The sequence below is a fragment of the Vicia villosa genome, linkage group LG5, assembly GCF_029867415.1.
Source record: "Vicia villosa cultivar HV-30 ecotype Madison, WI linkage group LG5, Vvil1.0, whole genome shotgun sequence".
In the NCBI taxonomy this organism is placed as follows: Eukaryota; Viridiplantae; Streptophyta; class Magnoliopsida; order Fabales; family Fabaceae; genus Vicia; species Vicia villosa.
The window spans coordinates 20,556,545-20,577,052 of NC_081184.1; the positions used below are offsets into that span (position 1 = coordinate 20,556,545).

Below are 20,508 nucleotides of genomic sequence, written 5' to 3' on the forward strand. Positions count from 1 at the left end.
ATTTTGAATAATTTTCTTTTTAAGTTTTAATTATTTGTATAATTATTTGTATAATTATGTATTAATTAGCTTAATCAATTCCCAATCAATTTCAAAAATTCCAAAAAAAAATAGTTTTGTTTTAAAATTAATTAACAAATATTTTGTACATATTTTAAACTTAATTTCTAGGTTTAAATCTATTTTCATCTTTTTTTCTTCATTTTAATTTAATTAATCATGCATTAATTATAATTAAAATCAATCATAAAAAATCAAAAAAACATGCCTTTTATTTTCTTGCAATTTAAATTCCTAGATAAATGTATAGGATGTCAAATTCATGTAAATAGGCTAGTTTACGTTTCCTGCAAAATCGATGTAATAGCGTAGATTTACTTTCCGCACTTTACATTTCCGCATTTTACTTTCCAGCATACATATAAACTGCGTGTATGTCAAAGATAAAATTGAACCGTTAGATCACTAACTTCAAAGATAAATATCTGAATCCAATCACAATCACACTTGCACCTCTTCAGGTAATCCTTTTCATTCTTTCAAAATCAAAGTCAAATTCTACTATTTTGAGTACAAAATCGAACCTTGCTTTCATATCCGGTGAAAGGATAGATTTTTAAAGGGAACAGGATAAAGACCTTACAACTCAGGGTAGACCTCCTAGTTTGCTTGCTCAAATCAAAACAAACAAAATTCTCATACACTGTTGATTTTTCAAAACTTTCAAAAAAAGACAATACTTTGTATACATCCAAACACGGGTTATTACAAAGTTAACGTTCTTTTCCAAACATCTTTCGAAAGATAAACAAGCATTTTGTATACATCCACACACGGATCATTACAAAATTCAATTTACAAGAGTATTTGAAACCACATATGAGCAATTTCAGAGCAATTGAAAAGTCATCGAAAAACAAGTGAGCTAAGCAAACTTAAGAGCCCATGGATAACCATGGATACAAAGGGTGCTAACACCTTCCCTTTGTATAACCTACCCCCTTACCCAGAATTTCTTAAAGGTCTTTTTTCTGTTTCTTTTATAAACCTTTCCTTAATTGGATAAAATAAAAGGTCGGTGGCGACTCTGTGAATTTTCAAAAAATGCGAAAGCATTAAGCGACAAAAAAGAGTCAGTTCACGTATCTCTACAGATCAGAGGTATGGCCCGGTATTAAAAAAATCGGAGGTCCACACATAATCTTTAATCAAAAGTCTTGCAAGGCTGTAAGTCAGAAGGATGGCTCAATCCTATTTACAAGCAAGAGAAAGAACAACATTTATAAGACAGATCTTCAGGATCTTAAGAATCAGAAGGGGACTTGTCTTATGTCTATTTCTGAAGAGCAATGGGTCTGGCACAGAAGATTAGGACATGCTAGTTTGAGAAAGATTTCTCAGATTAACAAACTAAATCTTGTCAGAGGACTCCCTAATCTGAAATACAAATCAGATGCTCTTAGTGAAGCATGTCAGAAGGGCAAGTTATCCAAACCTGCATTCAAGTCTAAGAATGTTGTCTCTTCCTCAAGGCCGTTAGAACTTTTGCACATTGATCTGTTTGGCCCAGTCAAAACAGCATCTGTCAAAGGGAAGAAATATGGATTAGTCATCGTTGATGATTATAGCCGCTGGACATGGGTAAAGTTCTTGAAACACAAGGATGAGTCTCATTCAGTATTCTTTGAATTCTGCACTCAGATCCAATCTGAGAAAGAGTGCAAAATCATAAAGGTCAGAAGTGATCATGGTGGTGAATTTGAGAACAAATTCTTTGAGGAGTTCTTCAAAGAAAATGGTATTGCCCATGATTTCTCTTGTCCTAGAACTCCACAACAAAATGGAGTTGTAGAACGAAAGAATAGGACTCTACAAGAAATGGCCAGAACCATGATCAACGAAACCAATATGGCTAAGCATTTCTGGGCAGAAGCAATAAACACTGCGTGTTATATTCAGAATAGAATCTCTATCAGACCTATTATAAATAAGACTCCTTATGAATTGTGGAAGAACAGAAAGCCCAACATTTCATATTTCCATCCTTTTGGATGTGTATGTTTTATTCTGAATACTAAAGATCATCTTGGTAAGTTTGATTCTAAAGCACAAAAGTGTTTCCTTCTTGGATATTCTGAATGCTCTAAAGGCTACAGAGTATACAATACTGAAACATTGATTGTAGAAGAATCAATCAATATCAGGTTTGATGATAAGCTTGGTCTTGAAAAGCCAAAGAAGTTTGAAAATTTTGCAGATATTGATATTGATATCTCAGAAGTTGAAGAACCAAGAAGAAAAGTTTCAGAAGCTGAAAATCAAAGCAGCAAAGAATCAGAAGATCAAGTTGCTGCATCCTTGGAAAATCTGAGAAGTTATGAAGAACCAACTATCAGAAGATCATCTAGACTCACATCTGCTCACTCAGAAGATGTCATTATTAGAAAGAAAGATGATCCTATAAGAAGAAGAGCATTCCTCAAGAACAATGCTGAATGTCAATTAGGTCTGGTTTCTCTGATCGAGCCAACTTCTGTTGATCAAGCTCTAGAAGATACAGACTGGATAATTGCCATGCAAGAAGAGTTAAATCAGTTTAAAAGGAATGATGTTTGGGATCTTGTTCCAAGACCTAAAGGATTCAATATAATAGGAACAAAATGGGTTTTCAGAAACAAGCTGAGTGAGAAAGGTGAAGTGGTAAGAAACAAAGCCAGACTAGTGGCTCAGGGTTATAGTCAGCAAGAAGGGATTGACTATACAGAAACCTTTGCACCAGTGGCCAGGTTAGAATCTATTCGTCTATTAATTTCTTTTGCCACTCAACACAACATCACTCTTTATCAGATGGATGTTAAGAGTGCCTTCTTAAATGGTTACATAGATGAAGAAGTTTATGTCCATCAACCTCCTGGTTTTGAAGACTCCATGTCTCCAAATCATGTTTTTAAATTAAAGAAATCATTATACGGATTGAAACAAGCTCCTAGAGCTTGGTATGAACGTTTGAGTTCTTTCCTTCTGGAAAATGGTTTCACTAGAGGAAAAGTGGACACTACTCTCTTCTGTAAAACATTTAAAAAGGATATTTTAATTTGTCAAATATATGTTGATGATATTATCTTTGGAACATCTAATGCTACACTTGGAAAGGAGTTTGCTGAGTCTATGCAGGCTGAGTTTGAGATGAGCATGATGGGTGAACTCAAGTATTTCCTTGGGATTCAAATCAATCAAACATCAGAAGGAACGTATGTTCATCAAACCAAGTATGTGAAAGAACTTCTGAAGAAGTTTAATCTTTCTGACTGCAAAGAAGCCAAAACTCCTATGCATCCAACATGCATACTAGGTAAGGATGAGGTAAGTAAAAAGGTAGATCATAAGTTGTACAGAGGTATGATTGGATCTCTTATATATTTAACTGCTTCTAGACCTGACATTCTGTTCAGTGTTTGTTTGTGTGCTAGATTCCAATCAGATCCTAGAGAATCTCACTTAACTGCTGTTAAGAGAATTCTAAGGTATTTGAAAGGTACTACTAATGTTGGTTTAGTCTACAGAATATCTGAAGAATACAACTTAGTAGGATTCCGTGATGTTGACTATGCTGGAGATAGAATTGAAAGGAAGAGTACTTCTGGAAGTTGTCAATTTCTTGGAAGTCACCTAATCTCCTGGTACAGCAAGAAGCAAGCAACCATTGCTCTTTCAACAACAGAAGCAGAATATGTTGTTGCTGCTGGTTGTAGCACACAAATGCTCTGGATGAGAAGTCAGCTAGAAGATTATCAGATATATGAGAGTAACATTCCTATTTTCTCTGATAATACTTCTGCTATATGTTTATCTAAGAATCCTATCTTGCATTCAAAAGCTAAACATATTGAGATTAAACATCATTTCATAAGGTACTATGTTCAGAAGGGTGTTATATCTTTAAACTTTGTGGATACAGACCATCAATGGGCTGATATCTTTACAAAACCCCTTGCTGAAGATAGGCTTAAGTTCATTCTGAAGAATATCAGTATGGATTTATGCCCAGAATGAGAAGATGAGAAAATCTTATGTATGGCTATCTTCTGAAATGAGATTGGATTAATGTTTTATAAGAAGTTCTGATCTTAAATCAATTAGAAGTAGTGACTCGTTTATTACTAACGTTTCATTGTCTAAGTTGATTCAAAATATCTTTTAAAGTAAATACAGCTGTATCTAACTTTCCAGATGGTAACATGTGTCTACCCTATTTGGACAAGCATGCGTGCAGTTGAGGAGGCGCCTTTCCTAGGTAACTGTTCTATCACTTCATTTGTCATAATTTCTCTCTCCTCGTGTCACGTAACATTAAATGCTATTCATCATTTCAGTTTATTTTTTTCTTTTATATTCTTCAAACGCTTCTTTTCCCTCTTATATTTCTCTTTCTTGCATTCAGTTTCCTTTTTGCTATCTCTCTCTCTCTTTGCATTCATATCATAAACCCTAGCGGTTCTCATTATCTGCAAAGTCACCATGAATCCTTCGTCAAGCTCACCAAATCAAGAAACTGACCGCAAACAAAAGAGAATGGCATCTGATGAACCTGAAAACAAACCAAAAAGGGTAAGGATCACCTACGATCCTCTCAAGGTGAATCCTTTTGAAGCTATGATGTCTGGAAACTACTCTAGACGTGTGTATCAACCCCTTGAAGGTATCCCTGAATCACCTCCCTCTTCACAGACCTCCACCGCCTCTTCTTTTTCTTTCACCTCTCTGGAACCACCATCTTCACCATCTGATATCCTTTCTCCCTCTACCCATCTCACAGATATCTCTTCACCGCTCTCACACCCTTTTCCCACCAGAACACCTAACCCCTACAGTTTTGTGTTTCCTGACTCCAGATTCACTGTCAACCCTCCAACAAACCTAGCAGCTATTCTTCAGGCGTTGGAAGTTGGAGCTTCTGAGTTGCCTGAACCAGAATATGCTGAGGCTCCCAGAAGATCGTCCTGCTGAGAATGTTGTCCCTGTTGGCAGGAATTCTGGTGCTTCTTCTTCTGGTGTACCCTCAGCTCTGATGGAGACCTTGGAAGCTTTGCATCAGAATCAAGCTATGCTGGCTTCTCGTTTGGATGCACAAGAAGCAGCCAACACTGAGTTTCGCTCCTTCATGGCAAGGCAAACTGAGAGCACTGACGGGGTTCATGACATTCTGGCGCAGATTTTGTCTAAGCTAGGGTCTTAGTCTTTGGTCTTTGTAGTTTTCTTTGTTTGATTGCATTTGTTATTCTGCATACATTTTTTGTAATCCTGCTTGTTTAATCAATGAAAAGTTTAATTCTGTTTCTTTCCTTTGTCGTTTTCTACATCTAAATCTTTTATATTCTTTTTGATGTTATGACAAAAAGGGGGAGAAAATATATGATAAATGATCTGATTAATATTATTAGTTACCGGGTAAAAGACCCCACATTACTAACAGAACTTACAAAGTTCTATGCTTTAAGTTGTGCTGTTGCAGGAATTGAAGATTCTCTTTAAAGATCAACATAAGAAGCAACAAGATGAATCAAGCTCTTGGATTCTTGAAGCAAGCTGAGTGCTATGAAGCTTCAGAATCAGAAGCAAGAAGGAAGAATGTTCAGATATTCTGATGATAGAATATGATCTGAAACATTATGTCTATTTGTTCTGATACATTCTATATGGCTCTGATACATATTATGTGTTCTGAAACATATTCTATGTTCTGACTCATTCATGCTGACTTTTGTCGTTTATTTTTGTTCTGTAACATTTCAGGATGTAGAGATGCTCTGATGATGCTCTGGTACATTCAACAATGTTCTGATACAATCTAGCATGAAGTGATGTAAGAAGAAATTCAAGCTCTGAAGCTGTCCAAATGGAAGCAAGAATCAGAAGCTGTGGATGTTCTGAAGATCTAAAGAAATTCAAGTTCTGAAGCTGTCCGATGGAAGCAGAAGTCAGAAGCTGTGAATGTTCTGAAGATCAAAGAAATTCAAGTTCTGAAGCTGTCCGATGGAAGCACGAATCAGAAGCTGTGAATGTTCTGAGGATCTAAAGAAATTCAATGTTCTGAAGCTGTCCTATGGAAGCAGAAATCAGAAGTCATGAATGTTCTGAAGATCAAGCACTGTGAACGTCTCTACTGAAATACTCAGGGAAGTCTTTTATTTATAAAATTCTTCTAGTATTAATTTCAGGGGGAGATTATTCATCTCAGGGGGAGATTGTTAATCTCAGGGGGAGACATATTCACATGCTTATGCTATAGCTGTGTAAATTGTCTTTAGCCGTCCGTTCTTTCTGATCGCAAATTCATATCATTTATATATGTTTTTGTCATCATCAAAAAGGGGGAGATTGTTAGAACAAGATTTGTTCTGATCAATATTCTTAGTTTTGATGATAACAAGGATATGAATTTTGTGTGAGATAATGTGGTACTCTAATACATTGAAATTTCCCTTTCAGGAAATATATAAAGAGTATGCACAAATCAGCGCTCAGAAGCTTTGTCTCAGAAGGTTCAGCATGCAACATCAGAACATGGTCTGGCAAGACATCAGAAGATGGTCAAAGCAGAATCAGAACATGGGTCTATGGAAGCATCAGAAGAACTTGAGATCAGAAGCAGAAGCACTGAAGTTCTCATTGTATTACGCTCAGAAGCACTTCAAGGTCAGAAGACAAGAAGATGCTATGCACCAAGCTGTTTGACTCTGATGATATTCAAACATTGTATACATAAACATCAGATCAGAAGAAAGTACAGGTGGCAGGCTACGCTGACTGACAAAAGGAACGTTGGAAGCTATTAAAGGCAACTTCAGTAGACACAGCGTGAACAAGGCTCGAGGTAGTTGACAAAAGCGTGAAACATTAAATGCAATGCTGTACGGAATACGCAAAGCATTAAATGCTCCCAACGGTCATCTTCTCAAGTGCCTATAAATATGAAGTTCTGATGAGAAGCAAGGTTGACGATTTCTGTGAATATTAACTTGCTGAAACGCTGTTCAAATCAAAGCTCTCAAACTTCATCTTCATCAAGGCTCACTACATTGCTGTTGTAATATATTAGTGAGATTAAGCTTAAACGTTAAGAGAAATATCACTGTTGTGATTATAGATTTTCAGAAGCATTTTTAATACTCTTAGAATTGATTACATTAATTTGTAAGTAACTAGAGTGATCAAGTGTTGATCAGGATACTCTAGGAAGTCTTAGCTTGTGTCTAAGCAGTTGTAATTAGAGTGATCACGTGGTGGTCAGGATACTCTAAGAAAGTCTTAGCTTGTGTCTAAGCATTTGTTCCTAGAGTGATCAGGTTGTGATCAGGATACTCTAGAAGACTTAGTCGTGGGCTAAGTGGAAAACCATTGTAATCTGTTGCGATTAGTGGATTAAATCTTCAGGTGAGGTAAATCACTCCGTGGGGGTGGACTGGAGTAGTTTAGTTAACAACGAACCAGGATAAAATTAACTGTGCAAATTGTTTTTACCGTTCAAGTTTTTAGACTACACTTATTCAAACCCCCCCTTTCTAAGTGTTTTTCTATCCTTCAAACAAAACCCATATCCGCGGGTACCCACCCGAACCCGCCCCGAAGTTGACGGGGAAAACCCGTTTTGACTGGGTTTGGGTTTTCCCCGATTACAAAATATGGGGTCGGGTAGGGTAATGGGGATACTAGTACCCACGCCGAACCCGCCCCGTTTATTTCATTCTATATATTATTATATATTTTTGATAATTTATAATAGTAAATACATAGCCAAAATTTTGATATTTTGATTTAAATTTATTATTTAAAACATTTGAAATGTATATATGATTTTTTTTGAAATTGTTTCATTTTATTATTTATAAAGTAATTTAATTTTGGAAAAAATAAATATTTCTATTAAAAAAATTGATTTTACTAAATGGATGATGGCGGGGCGGGGATACCCGAACCCAACCCGGATCCGTTTGGGTCGGGGTTGAGTTTTAATTCTCCACCCCCGTTTGGGTTTGGGGCGGGGAACGGGGATTGTTTTGGGATTCGGGTTTGTGTTTGGGGGAGGTAATAACCGTCTCCGACCCGCCCCGTTGTCATCCCTAATGTTGATGAAGTAATTAACAAAAGAGTCCTACAAATTAAAGGATTGGGCCTTACAAAAATTGATTTGTGAGAGAATGTGGGTCGAGGATGGAGAAAAGCTTAAAAAATTATAAGTTGGCATAAAGGAAAAAAGTCGACGTGATCTGCAAAATTGGTCGGATTCCTCTGTCGACCATATTAAAAGGTGAGACTTAGAAGAGTTTGTGATTTTGTTATGTACTAGAAGGGAGCGTCGAAGTGAATATCTGAGCAGGATATTTTGAAATTCAAATGTCAGCGGTTAGCAAAAGAGTAGCTCTCAAAACAAGCGCAAAAAACATGGGGAGCAGTTGTTTAAATCGTGTAGCCATTCCTTCAGCCTATAGACGGTTATCTTGCAATTACTCTAGCTTGTAGACAGTTATTTTATGTCATTATAAATAGGAGACCCAACTAGGGCTCCAGGTGTTCACTTGTACTAAAAATTGCAAAGGTGTTTCCTACATCATATGTGAGGTGTAGTCTTAAACATGCGGTAGGGATCAAACAAGTCAAGGGTAAGGATGGAAAAATGGTCAAACTTAGTGTGATATTGGAAAGCATAATGGATGCATGGAATGTTATGATAAATTCTTCTACTAATGAGTTATATGTTGAATATGTCATACAGTTCATAAAGGTGTGTACGTTATATCCGAATTTTTTTAAATATGTTGAAAGCAAAATTTTGGACCATGTGAAGGAGAAGATTGTATGTGCTTGTACCGATCAGGTTAGACACTTTTGAAATACTATAACTGATAGAGTTGAATCTGCTCATACATAGCGAAAAATTATACATCTCAAAATCCAGCATAACGCATTATGTATATTGGATGGCTCTTAAAATCACAATACTTTGTTTAAGTTTATTTAAAACCAGGATGTCATATACCACGAATATCCCCTAAGTATTATATAAAAGAAGTTGAAACTAAGCAGAATAATTTTTTGGATAGGATGGAAGACTTTTTCAAGTTGAGCGATATTGAAAGGCTATCGATTTAGAAAAAGTCAAAAGAAGAACCACCCATAAATATAGATTTAGGTGATGACACATATTTTGATGCATTTTAGTTTTATTTTACAATATGTTTAGGTGGTGACATAATTTTTTATACATATAATGTTAGATTTTCATTGATGTACTCCAAATACATTTAGATGTGTTTTAATGTAAATCTAATATTACTTATATAAATATTGAACCTAACATTTTGTATGTCAAAAAACTAGTTATGTCTATTTGTTAAACAAGTTCTGTGTGTTGGCCTCTGTAAGGGTGAATCTAGATTTCAAAATCCGAAGAACCCATATGTGTTTAGAAAATGGGGTAAACCCGAATATCAATATTTGGACAAATCTTTTTGTGTTATTTTGTACATAATAGGGTAAATTCGGATTTCAAAATTCAGGCAAACCTTTGTATGTGCATGATTGAATCCTGATTTCAATCTTTGGACTAACACTGGAGACATAATTGCTTTTCTATGGTTCATAATAATTAAACCTTATATTAATATGCCTCATATATTGTTAACAAAATAATAAAAAATAGATCAATATTAGTATATCAAAATTGTTTACTTCAGCGGCATGAAGCCTCCTATTGAATTTAGGGTCACAGAGGACACGCCTCTTGTGGATTTGAAAAAAATGTTGAAATATTCTCAATCATCTATTGTTGATGATATGTCATGTTAGATTTAAATTAACAAAGATCTATGTTATGTTATGTTACGTATTTTTGAAATTTTGTCAGGGTATCCAAAATTTTAGAGTATTTTTGAAATTGTGTGAGTAATTCATAGATGTAATGAACAATACCGTAATAAGCATTGGATTCTAATTTCTAGTTTAGGCCAAATTATACCGCCAACTACATGTAATTTTAGAATATGTTAAAAAAAGAAAATTATTTGTTCTGTTTAGAAATATAGATTCTTTTTGGTAAAAATAGTAGTTGGTTGATAAGTTAACTAAAAATAGTGATGAGTTGATATGTTAAATGATAGTTTATAATTTATGACTAATAGCTGATGACTGGTAGCTTATAGTTATAACTGATATTGATGACTGATAGCTGATAATCTAATTGAAATCTTCGATAAAATTTAACGGTTCAACTAATTTATAAATGTAAAATAACATAAAAGTCATTTAACACATAATAATTATTTTATTTTAAATTAAATTATAAAGAATAAAAGTGGATTTTGATTAAAATAATAAGGATAAAAGTGAAAGAAAAAATGATAAATTATAAATTATAAGTTAAAACGCTATTTAAAATAACGTCTAGAAAATAAGTTATAAGCTAGTAAAATAAACTATAAGTTCGAGATGAAAAAACTGTTACCAAATAGGTCTAAATTATCATATGATCTTATAAACTATAAGCTATAAGTTCAAAAATGTATCTTACCATACAAGTCATACACTCGGGGAAAAGATTGTCTTCAGTTACATTTTTCTCTTATTAAATCTAAGCCATTCAATTCTATACACCGGACTCTCCCTTCAGTGAAAAGTTTCACAGGAGAAGATCCATTCCTACATTCGGACATGGAAAAAAAAAAAAACTGTTTCTTTTTCTTTCTATGAGAGGATCCATTCCCTACATTCGGACATGAAAAAAAAAACTGTTTTTTTCTTTCTAATATCACTTTTTAAATGCCTTATCAGATATCCTCGCTTTCCTGGCAGTTCTCAAAACTAGGCAGGTGTTGGAACAAAACACTTTACAATGACACTTTTATCACTCACTTCTCTTCAAGTGATACACTTGGATAGCTCAAACTTTTGTTTTTCCACACACACACTAAACACATTAAGAATTGAAAAATGAATATTGGAAGAAAGAGAAGAGATATATTGCACTACACTTGAAAGTTTTTACAGTTCTAGGATATTTAAATGAGATTTCTTGCACACCAAACAACTTAACAAATTCTAACAAACTTTTCATACCCTAACTAACAACCAATTCTATTAAAACTATAACAGGATTCTCTGACTAACAAACTCTTACTTGAACATCAAGTAACATACTAACACAACGAATCAGTAGGTTGTATAGTTCAAACAAATTGCAGGTTTTGAAATTGAAGCTTTTCAATCCATCTCTTAAAACATGGGAAGTTTACCAGAAGTATTCTGTCAGTAGTGTAATTTTTATCAAAATAGACTATCGAAATGATGTTTTCAATAGTGTATTTTGATATATTTTAGTATTATAAGGAGTGAATTCAAAAATATTCCTTTGAAAAATACAAGAGACAGATAAAAACTATCTAGAATATGTTAATCTTGACCTAAAGAGGTGGACCACAAGGTAACATGATCAGTCCAGGGTTGAATCAAGCAGAGGGGAAACCCACAAGCCCAAACTTGTGGAAAAGCGCTCAAAATTTAGGATCTATCCAGTGTATTTAAGTTACCTACCAACACGTTGTTATATATACTCTTTTTTGTGAACACATATATTTCTATTTATACACAAGTATCACACCATATGTGGTATTCTTTGATTGATAAAAATCAAATCAAATGCTAATTTTCCTACATATAAATCAACATGTTCTTCTACCTGACTAATATTCCTATTGAGTTGTAAAATATCTACACGTTCTCAGTTAATGTGCCTAAGTTAAAGCTACATTACTTTCCACTAGATTGACGATCCTTCTGAGTGAAATCATTTCATCAAACTAAGGTGATGCCTATATGAAGAAAAGATTTAAGTTTAAGAAAGCGATGATTCAATATTTTCTTTAACATTTGGTGTAAAGTTACACGATCCATTTTGCTTTTGATGACGTGGACAGTATTTCCTAAGAACTCTACCTTTGTTTTGGCTCCACCATTCTTCTGCTTGGCTTTCAGTGAACTTGCGCTTACTGCAACATTGAATGAATAAAAAATGTTAAAAGAGAAAGAGAAATAGCATGGGTAAAAAATATCAAATAAAAGCCAATGGAACATGCAACATATACCTGAATTTAACTCTTTTAAAAATTTTGATTCCGTCAGCCCTTAGCTTGAGTAACACGTAAATACCAGACTCAAATTTTTCAAAGACTTGTGTTTCTTGTAGACTCCCATCTCTTGAACTGTCCCCTGATATGGAACCATTTTCTGAACTTTGGGGTGACATCACTTCTCCAACACTAGATATAGACGATCCATTACTTTCATGACGAACATTTATTCCAGTCTCAGATTGATCACATCTGGCAGTCTTGTCGATTTTTTCATAAATTTGTTCTTGCAGTTTAGAAGTTTCACTATCTGAGGTAGTTATATCAGGTGAATTATGTTGCTTTGACTCCAATGTTTGTTTATTACATTCGTCGAGGAAATTTCCCTCATCTTGACAACTGTCAACTTTTACATCAGCATTTTCTTCTAGTCTATGATCTTGTAGTTCAAGATTGCCACTATCTGTGGTAGATATATCAAGGGCATTTTGTTGCAAACACTCTAACTTTGATTCAGCAAGACAAGAATCAACTTCTATAATGTCGGCATTTTCTATTAGTTGGATATTTTCTAGTTTAGAAGAGTCTATATCTGTAGCAGATATGTCATGTGCAATTTGTTGCAAACACTCTAACTTTGGTTCATCTAGACAAGAGTCCACTTCGACAATGTCAGCATTTTCTACTAGTCTATGATCTTGTAGTTCAAAATTGCCACTACGTGTGGTAGATATATCAAGTGCATTTTGTTGCAAACACTCTAACTTAGATTCATCTGGACAAGCGTCAACTTCTACAATGTCGGCATTTTCTACTAGTCTGATATTTTCTAGTTTAGAGGAATCATCATTATCTGCAGCAGATATGTCATGTGCACTTTGTTGCAAACACTCTAACTTTGATTCATCTAGACAAGAGTCAACTTCTACAATGTCGGCATTTTCTACTAGTCTGATATTTTCTAGTTTTGAAGAGTCATTATCTGCAGCAGATATGTCATGTGAACTTTGTTGTTTGGACTCCAACTCTGATGTTTCAGATTCAAAATATTCTTTGAGAAAATCTTCAGCTCGAGTTTGGATAGTACTCAAGATATTACGTTCTGGAATTTCTGCTGGTACCTTCTCAGTCATTTCCTTCAACTGAATAAAATGAAAAACAAGTCTAGCTATTTAGGACAATGGAAACAAAAATCGTTATTCATTATATTTTTATTTTTGAAAGCTATCTTTGTTTCTTTTCTTTTTTTAATGAACACTAACATCTCTTACTTATTTTTCTAAGTGACACACGCATCCCTTGGTGCTAGCTAACATGGTTTTAAATAATAGCCCCGAACTGTTATTTGGGCCGCACATAACGGTTTGTAAACAGGAGAAGCAGTCATTCTTATATACCGTGCAGTCATAAACATGCTGTGACGTTATTTCTCATCTATGCATAAATTCGGCTCTCTAGAGTTCTATAGATTCTCTCAACAGGGATCCATTTCCAGCCATGTTACTGACATGAGAGACAATACTTTCCGTCATTAGTAAAAAAGATCAACAATCTAGTTGTCAATCTCTAGCAGAAATCGGGTCCAGCAATTTAAAGTGCAATAGTGGTTCATCAAATCATACCTGCCATGTTCTCTCACAATAACTGCTCTCACCTCAATGCTCAGCCAATTTTTGCTGCCACATAATTGCTCATTCATTCATAAATTATGTCTCATGTGGGTGCATTTTATGGCTGTACAAATTCTTTAACGCACTCTTTACAATACTCTCTTTTTAGTTGGAATTCAAATCGGTCCCACTTTTTATAAATAGGTCCCACTAAATTATGTGGATCTCGTATATGTTTCTGAAAGTGGAATCCATATGAATTCGAACCTATGAAGCACGGACACTCCTCGGATTACGTGTGTCCCGGTATCGGACACTCGTATGTGTCCGACACTCATACCACACGTGTTGGATTGCTTTCTTTTTTTTTTTTTTGTAAACAAGAGATAATATATAAAGGAGAACTAAGGGTTCTCCGGCCTGTTTACAAACGGAGACGGCAAAAGCCCGACAAAAGAAATTACGCACCAATTACAATTACAACAAAAAGATCATAGGATCTTGGCTAAAATCGTAAAAGGAGTAATTGGCATGAGTAATATCTCCACAAAGAAGTGTCCTAAGAGAAGTGTCCTAAAGAAACTCTTTTTATTTGGATTCCATTTCCATTAATTTCTTATGATAAATTCAATGATTTGAGCTATGTCCTAGGGATATATATTGTAGATACCTGATGTTTTGTAGATTCAATAAATTGTTTTGCTTCTCTATGACAAGACGACTCCACTGCAACCCAGGCAATAACTTCCGTAGTCTTTCTCTGAAGCTTCTGAATTTCCAAATCTTTCACGTCACTTCTCTCCTCCAAATCTCGAATCTAAACAAAGAAATATGTATTAACTTGTTAATGTGGAAACTATATTTCCGCAAGTTTAAGAGCAAAAAGGTATGGTTGCCAAAGCGCAGATTGCAGAAAATAGCTTTTTGTTCAAATTTCGCAACGTTGTTCTGCTATACCTACTATTTGACAACATTTAGTACGAAATCGTGCATTGCCAAACAGTTGGAGTTTGTTAAAATTGTGCAATACTATTTTTAGAATGGGACTAACATACTTGGCTCTGCAAATTTGAGACTCGTTGGTTAAGTACATCATTTGTCCTGCTCAAACTATTGATAAGACCACCGGAAAATCTTTGAGTGACATATGGTGGAGAAGGACTTGATCTACATGTGTATGGGAATGAAGAATTTTGTGATGAACTAGGAGGAGTAGAAGGCTTCAAAACACTTTGAATAGAACTCAGTGAACTTGGAAAAGCAATATCTTTCAATTGCAAAAGAGATGGAACTAAAGAAGCTCTTATGAAAGAAGCAGAACCATATTCAGTTCCAGGCTTATTATTCCTTATTTCAAGGTACTTCACTGGTTCAGTAAAAGAAGAAAAGAGAGTTCTTGTAGACCTTAAAGTACATTGGCCTAATCTTTCCCTACCATTCGTCGAATAGTGAGAAGGGTTAGCTTTTCCATTTAACTTTGAAGGATCATTGATGTCAACAACTTTAAGCTTAGTATAACAAATATCACACACACGATGAGGTTTTTCAAATGTTGGAGCCAATGCAGCTTTGAATGACTTTTTAGAACTACAAGTATGACAGAAAACCAATCCACAATTATAACAATTGTGTCTTTTTCTTGTTAAACCAAATGCTTGTTTACATCCAAAGCAAGCAGATTGATCAGCTCCAGTGACCGATTTACGGATACATATACAAGATGTAAAGTTTGAACCACATGAGATATTTTTTATATTCCTATCTTTCAAGGCAACCACAAGGGTAGGAGATTTTCTCTCATCTGTGTCACCATGTCCTAGTCTTCCATTAGAACCTTTTCCCCATGTATATACTTCGCTTCTTGATGTCAAAACAGCAACATGATGTGCTCCACATGATATTTCCTCAACAAATTCACCAAGTAACTTATCTTGGACTAAAGTAGGTACTTTCCCAGCAGAATTTGGATTTCCTAACTGACCATTTTCAGTGCTTCCCATTGTAAATACATGACCAGATGTAGTGAGAGCAACAGTCATGGTGTGTCCACATGCTATCTGCAGGAAATTATATTCAATAAGGGGCGAAACACGTGTCGGTTGGAGATAGGTTTCCTTGTTTCCATGGCCTAAACAATGTTTGTCGCCATCGCCCCATGTGAAGAGTTTCCATGATGAAACATTTGAACCAGATTGAAAAACAACCTCGACAATAGCTGCAGTGTGCCATACTCCACAGGCAACCTTAATAGTCCTCAGTCCACCTAATAATTGTACTTCCTTTGGATACGATACACTCTCTTGATCACCATGGCCTAAAACACCAAATGTTCCATCACCAAAGGTAAATAGTTTTCCATTTGAGGTTGCCAATGCTGAATGCCATGTACCACATGCAACAGATACAACTTGAAGTCCATCCAAAAAGCCATCGACACTCTTTGGTATCCAGTGGCTAGCCTCATTACCATGTCCAAGAAGTCCAGCATTATGTGTACCATCACCCCATGTGAAAAATTCATCAGATTTTGACACAGCACATGTATGAAACTCTCCGCATGCAACAATATCCAAAGTTACATCTTCAAGATTCTCAACTAGACGAGGCTTACCAGAACTTTTATCAATTCCATGACCAAGTCTACCCCCAGACTCTTCTCCCCAAGTAAAAACCTCTCCTTTCTTGTTTAATATAGCAAGGTGACTCGCACCGGATGCAATGTTACGAACATCGAGAATAACGTGTGACTCTAACAGCTTAGGGATTAACACATCTGTCTTGGAAGGAACCCCATCCGCAAATACCTCTCCCCATATGAAAACCTCGCCTTGTGACTCAACATCGTCTGGATCAGATCCTCCACTTGAATTGCTAGGCGTACTAGATGCACTAAAACGGAAAGAAGCTCCAGTACTTGCCCTTGGTTGCATATTTGCAAGTTCTAACCTCACATCTGAGCTTACCAGGAACAATGCCTGAAGCTAACTGTAGTTCTGCTTCTAAAGGATGGCCATTCTGAATAAGGACAAATAGAGACTTGTAAACAAGTATCTGTGATGCACACTCCCTGATTATACAAAACATCACCTGTTAGAAAGGTTGCATTTCATAGCATGGATTCAAACAAATGCAACATTTACTGAATTGGGTAAATTTAATTTAGTGGTAAATTGTCATATCCTTGGAATATTCAAAGGAACGAGCAGCTGTAAAGAAATACTAGGAATATTTACAATCTGACATTCTTTTTTCAATACTTTTTTATGTGGGATTTCACCAAACAAAAGTGCTAAAACACGAAGTCCAAGAATGTATCGACATTTCTCTCTACCTCAATTTATAAATGGAAAATACATCAATAGCAAAATTCAAATTTATTTTCATTCTTCAAATAAAATTTTACATATTTAAATGAATTATGAAGTTAAATTGTTTTCTTACCAAATCAAGCAACCATATCCTGTTATTATAAAGAAGTGGGAATGAAAGATAATGTGTTTCTGGTAGCAAATATCATCGGAAGAAAACCTGCAAAGTTGTTACAACAAACATAAGATGCCTTTAAGAGTTTGTTAATATGACCATCAAAATCAGCCATCATCCTAGAACAAAAGTAAATTTTCTAAGAGACCATTTTCTGTGCATGAAACAACAGTAATTTTCAGATTAGATTCTTTTCTATGAGAGACTCAAATTGTTTCATCTTAATAATGCCAATAAACCTGAAAATGTTCATACAGAGATATCGCGTAATCATCATATAGTTTTAATTTTCAGTCCACAACAGCATAACAACCACAGTTCTGACTGCATCAGCCGCATTTGCCGACATTTTACCGCAATATAACAGTTTGCAGTATAACCACAACCGCAACTTAAAACCATACTCATGCACATATCTACTCTAGAGGTGGAACTAAGCATATCTAATGCTGGAATGTAATTTTGATTTTCAAGTACAATCTCACTGAGTGTGGGTGTGGTTCTACGCTGAAGAAAATTGATTTTGAGTGAATTAATTATGTAAAATTAATTATGACTAAAAGTGAGTTCAATGTAAAGTAATTTATGTTTGGATAAATTCTTGCAAAAATGAGTTAAAATAATATATCTCAATGAAAAAAAATCATGTTTAAACTCAAAAGCTAAAAATCCTAACTTCAAGTAAAATCAATTATGAGAAGCATAATCAATACTACTCGGGAGCAACCAAACATGTCTAAATCAATTGTAGATGTCCATAATCAATTCTGAATGCTCCAATCGTGAAACCAAACATACACAATAGGCAAAATTTTGACTTTCCTTTCCCCCCGATTCTTAAATAACAATGTCTTTCTTCAAACAATGTGCATCTACAAACAACAACGACAACCAAGTCTTATCTCGCTAAGTGAGATCCGTTCCATGAATCAAACCCGTCACAGTGTTTTATCATAAACAATGTCTTTATTTAAACCTAACCTCTATGTTTTTTTTTAATATATTCACCTATAGTATTTTCTGAATAGAGCAAAATATTATTAACAAAATACAATGGGTAATCTAATAATCTATGAAGCACGGACACCAGAAACAGACACCGACACTGACATATCGACACAAGTAATGATTTAAGAAATTATATAAATTAAACATAATCACAAGTATCAGTGACGGTTTCAAACACCACTCAGACACATCTTTTTTCAAAGGTGTCGGTGCTACAGAGCTAATAATCCTTATCCAAAAAGAGCTATAAGAACCACTAAATACAAACTAAGCCATCAGTTTAATACTATATCAATCCCCAAAAGAGAGGAAAAAAATCATGACATAGATTTTTCTATAGTACCAACACATATACACATTCTTCTTAATTGTAACATGATAAATTATTAAAATTTAAAACCCTAATCCAGTAAAAATTCCATAAAAACATAGTAATCTCATTTTATTGCTATTTCAATTCAATTAGTAACAAAGTAACAATCTAGGTCTTCACATAATAGCCATATATAACTAAGTACCAGTAATTAAGAAACCTTTGATGAAACTAACTTGTTCAATAATTTCACTATCATGATTCCCATAATCAACGAACAACAACAGCATCGATCATGTAGATCCTTGATCTCATTTCACTTTGCCCTAAACCTCCAATAACCTAGACGAAAAATTAGTGAAATTAAGCTTCGAAGCTCGTAGGAATTGAATTGATTTATGATATGCTATTTGTGGCATGGATCTGGAAATTTCATGCCACGCACATGGAATTATGGAATTGTTGGGGAATTTTGTGGAAAGGGGATAGGGTTGGTGGGAGAAACCATGGGAGAGGAGAAGGAAATTGCAGAGGAATGAGTGAGGGGAAGGATGCGAAATGAGAGGAAGGAAAGTGTACGTGGTTCGATTTTAAGCAATAAGGGAAATGAATATTTCGCGCGCGATTCATAGTTTATCACATGGTATTTATACTCTGTTTGGTTTTGGAGAAGCAGAGAAGAAAGAATAATAATGAAAAGGAGAAGTTTACGATTTCTCTCTCACCAACTTCACCTCAAAGATACATATCTTAGGGTTTTTTTTTTTTTAATTTTTAAATTTATTATTAAATATAAATTTCTAAATAAATATTTTTTTAAAAATTAATTGCAATATTAAATTTGTTTATAATTGATATAATTTTATAAATTTATTTTTAAAAGATGAAATTAGATTTTTTTTTTTAACGAAAATAAATTATCTCACAATTATTAGATTACTGTCAACTTGCCTAGTTGTCTTGCAACTCAAACAATGAGAGAGAGAGAGAGAGAGAGAGAGAGAGAGAGAGAGAGAGAGAGAGAGAGAGAGAGAGAGAGAGAGAGAGAGAGAGAGAGAGAGAGAGAGGGAGAGAGAGAGAGAGAGTTATGAATTAATTAGTAGTTGTAGAATATGAGGGATGGTGGTTTGACCTCATTCACCATCGCCTAACTCCTAACTGGTTTACTTTCTGAGCAATTAAGTTAGTAATTATTTTTATAAACGTAGCTAGTATTATAGAACTCTTATCAAACTGTTGGTGCACAGTGGAATAAGATGAACAAAGATGAAGATGAAAGAAGAGAGAGAAAATTGTAACTAACTTTACTCAATCGAAAAAACCGGTTATATGAATGATTCTGCACACATTTCTCACTTACAAAGCAAAACTACTATACATACTAAACTCATATTTGGACAAACTAACTAAAGTCCAACACAAGGCCCAACAAACTAATAACAAATGTTCTGAATGTACAATTACACTTTAACATCATCCCTTAATTCACATTCAGAGATAAAATCAATATCAATTTCATCCCTCAAATTAATGAAGTGTTAAGTCTTAACAGTCTTTGTTAGAACATCTGCAAGTTGCTTCTGGGTGCTACGATGCACTAGTTTTAACACTTTATTCGGGACTTGATTCCTTCGAAAATAGAACTTTGTGTCAATGTGCTTGCTTCTCCCATTCAACATTGGGTTCTTAATAAGTGTTTAATTCATAGTAAAGTATCATGTTATCACATAGCACTTATCTTACTTATTCGACACATTTCTCATATAAAAACCCCAATTATTGAATAAAAGTATTAGTGTACAAGTTTACTTGGTTTGGTTTACATTTGTGCAGGATATGGCCTTAAAGCAAAAACCAGCAATCAGAGCATTCACTCCAGCGAACTCTAGTGAAGTCAAAGATAAAATCCAGACAACAGATAATTCGCTGCAGCGAACGTGTAGCGAGAGCCTGATTCGCTACAGCGAGCCAT

General features: G+C 34.8%; 1 protein-coding gene across 2 annotated transcripts; it reads right to left on the reverse strand.

The window, feature by feature from the left end:
* Window positions 1-11,572: 11,572 nt before the first annotated feature.
* Window positions 11,573-19,221, reverse strand: LOC131601444 (PH, RCC1 and FYVE domains-containing protein 1-like). Of its 2 annotated transcripts, none has more exons than XM_058873254.1 (6): window positions 18,773-19,221; window positions 17,174-17,260; window positions 14,788-16,799; window positions 14,403-14,549; window positions 12,138-13,264; window positions 11,573-12,041 (listed from the first exon to the last, which is right to left on the reverse strand). In XM_058873254.1, the coding sequence occupies exons 3-6, from the start codon at window positions 16,660-16,662 to the stop codon at window positions 11,888-11,890; spliced, it is 3,303 nt and encodes a 1,100-aa protein (XP_058729237.1). In that variant the 5' UTR covers window positions 16,663-16,799; window positions 17,174-17,260; window positions 18,773-19,221; the 3' UTR covers window positions 11,573-11,887. The 2 variants fall into 2 exon arrangements, with proteins under 2 accessions (XP_058729237.1, XP_058729236.1); XM_058873253.1 differs by having other exon boundaries at window positions 18,742-19,221.
* Between the last annotated feature and the right edge of the window lie 1,287 nt (window positions 19,222-20,508).

Excerpts from the sequence above, each read along its gene's own strand:
- LOC131601444 (XM_058873254.1), bottom strand. The coding sequence starts at position 16,662 with ATGCAACCAAGGGCAAGTACTGGAGCTTCTTTCCGTTTTAGTGCATCT. Across the intron at positions 14,550-14,787 it reads TCTCAAATTTGCAGAGCCAA|ATTCGAGATTTGGAGGAGAG; the intron begins GTATGTTAGTCC and ends TTCTTTGTTTAG. Across the intron at positions 12,042-12,137 it reads TTTAAAAGAGTTAAATTCAG|TAAGCGCAAGTTCACTGAAA; the intron begins GTATATGTTGCA and ends TCAATGTTGCAG.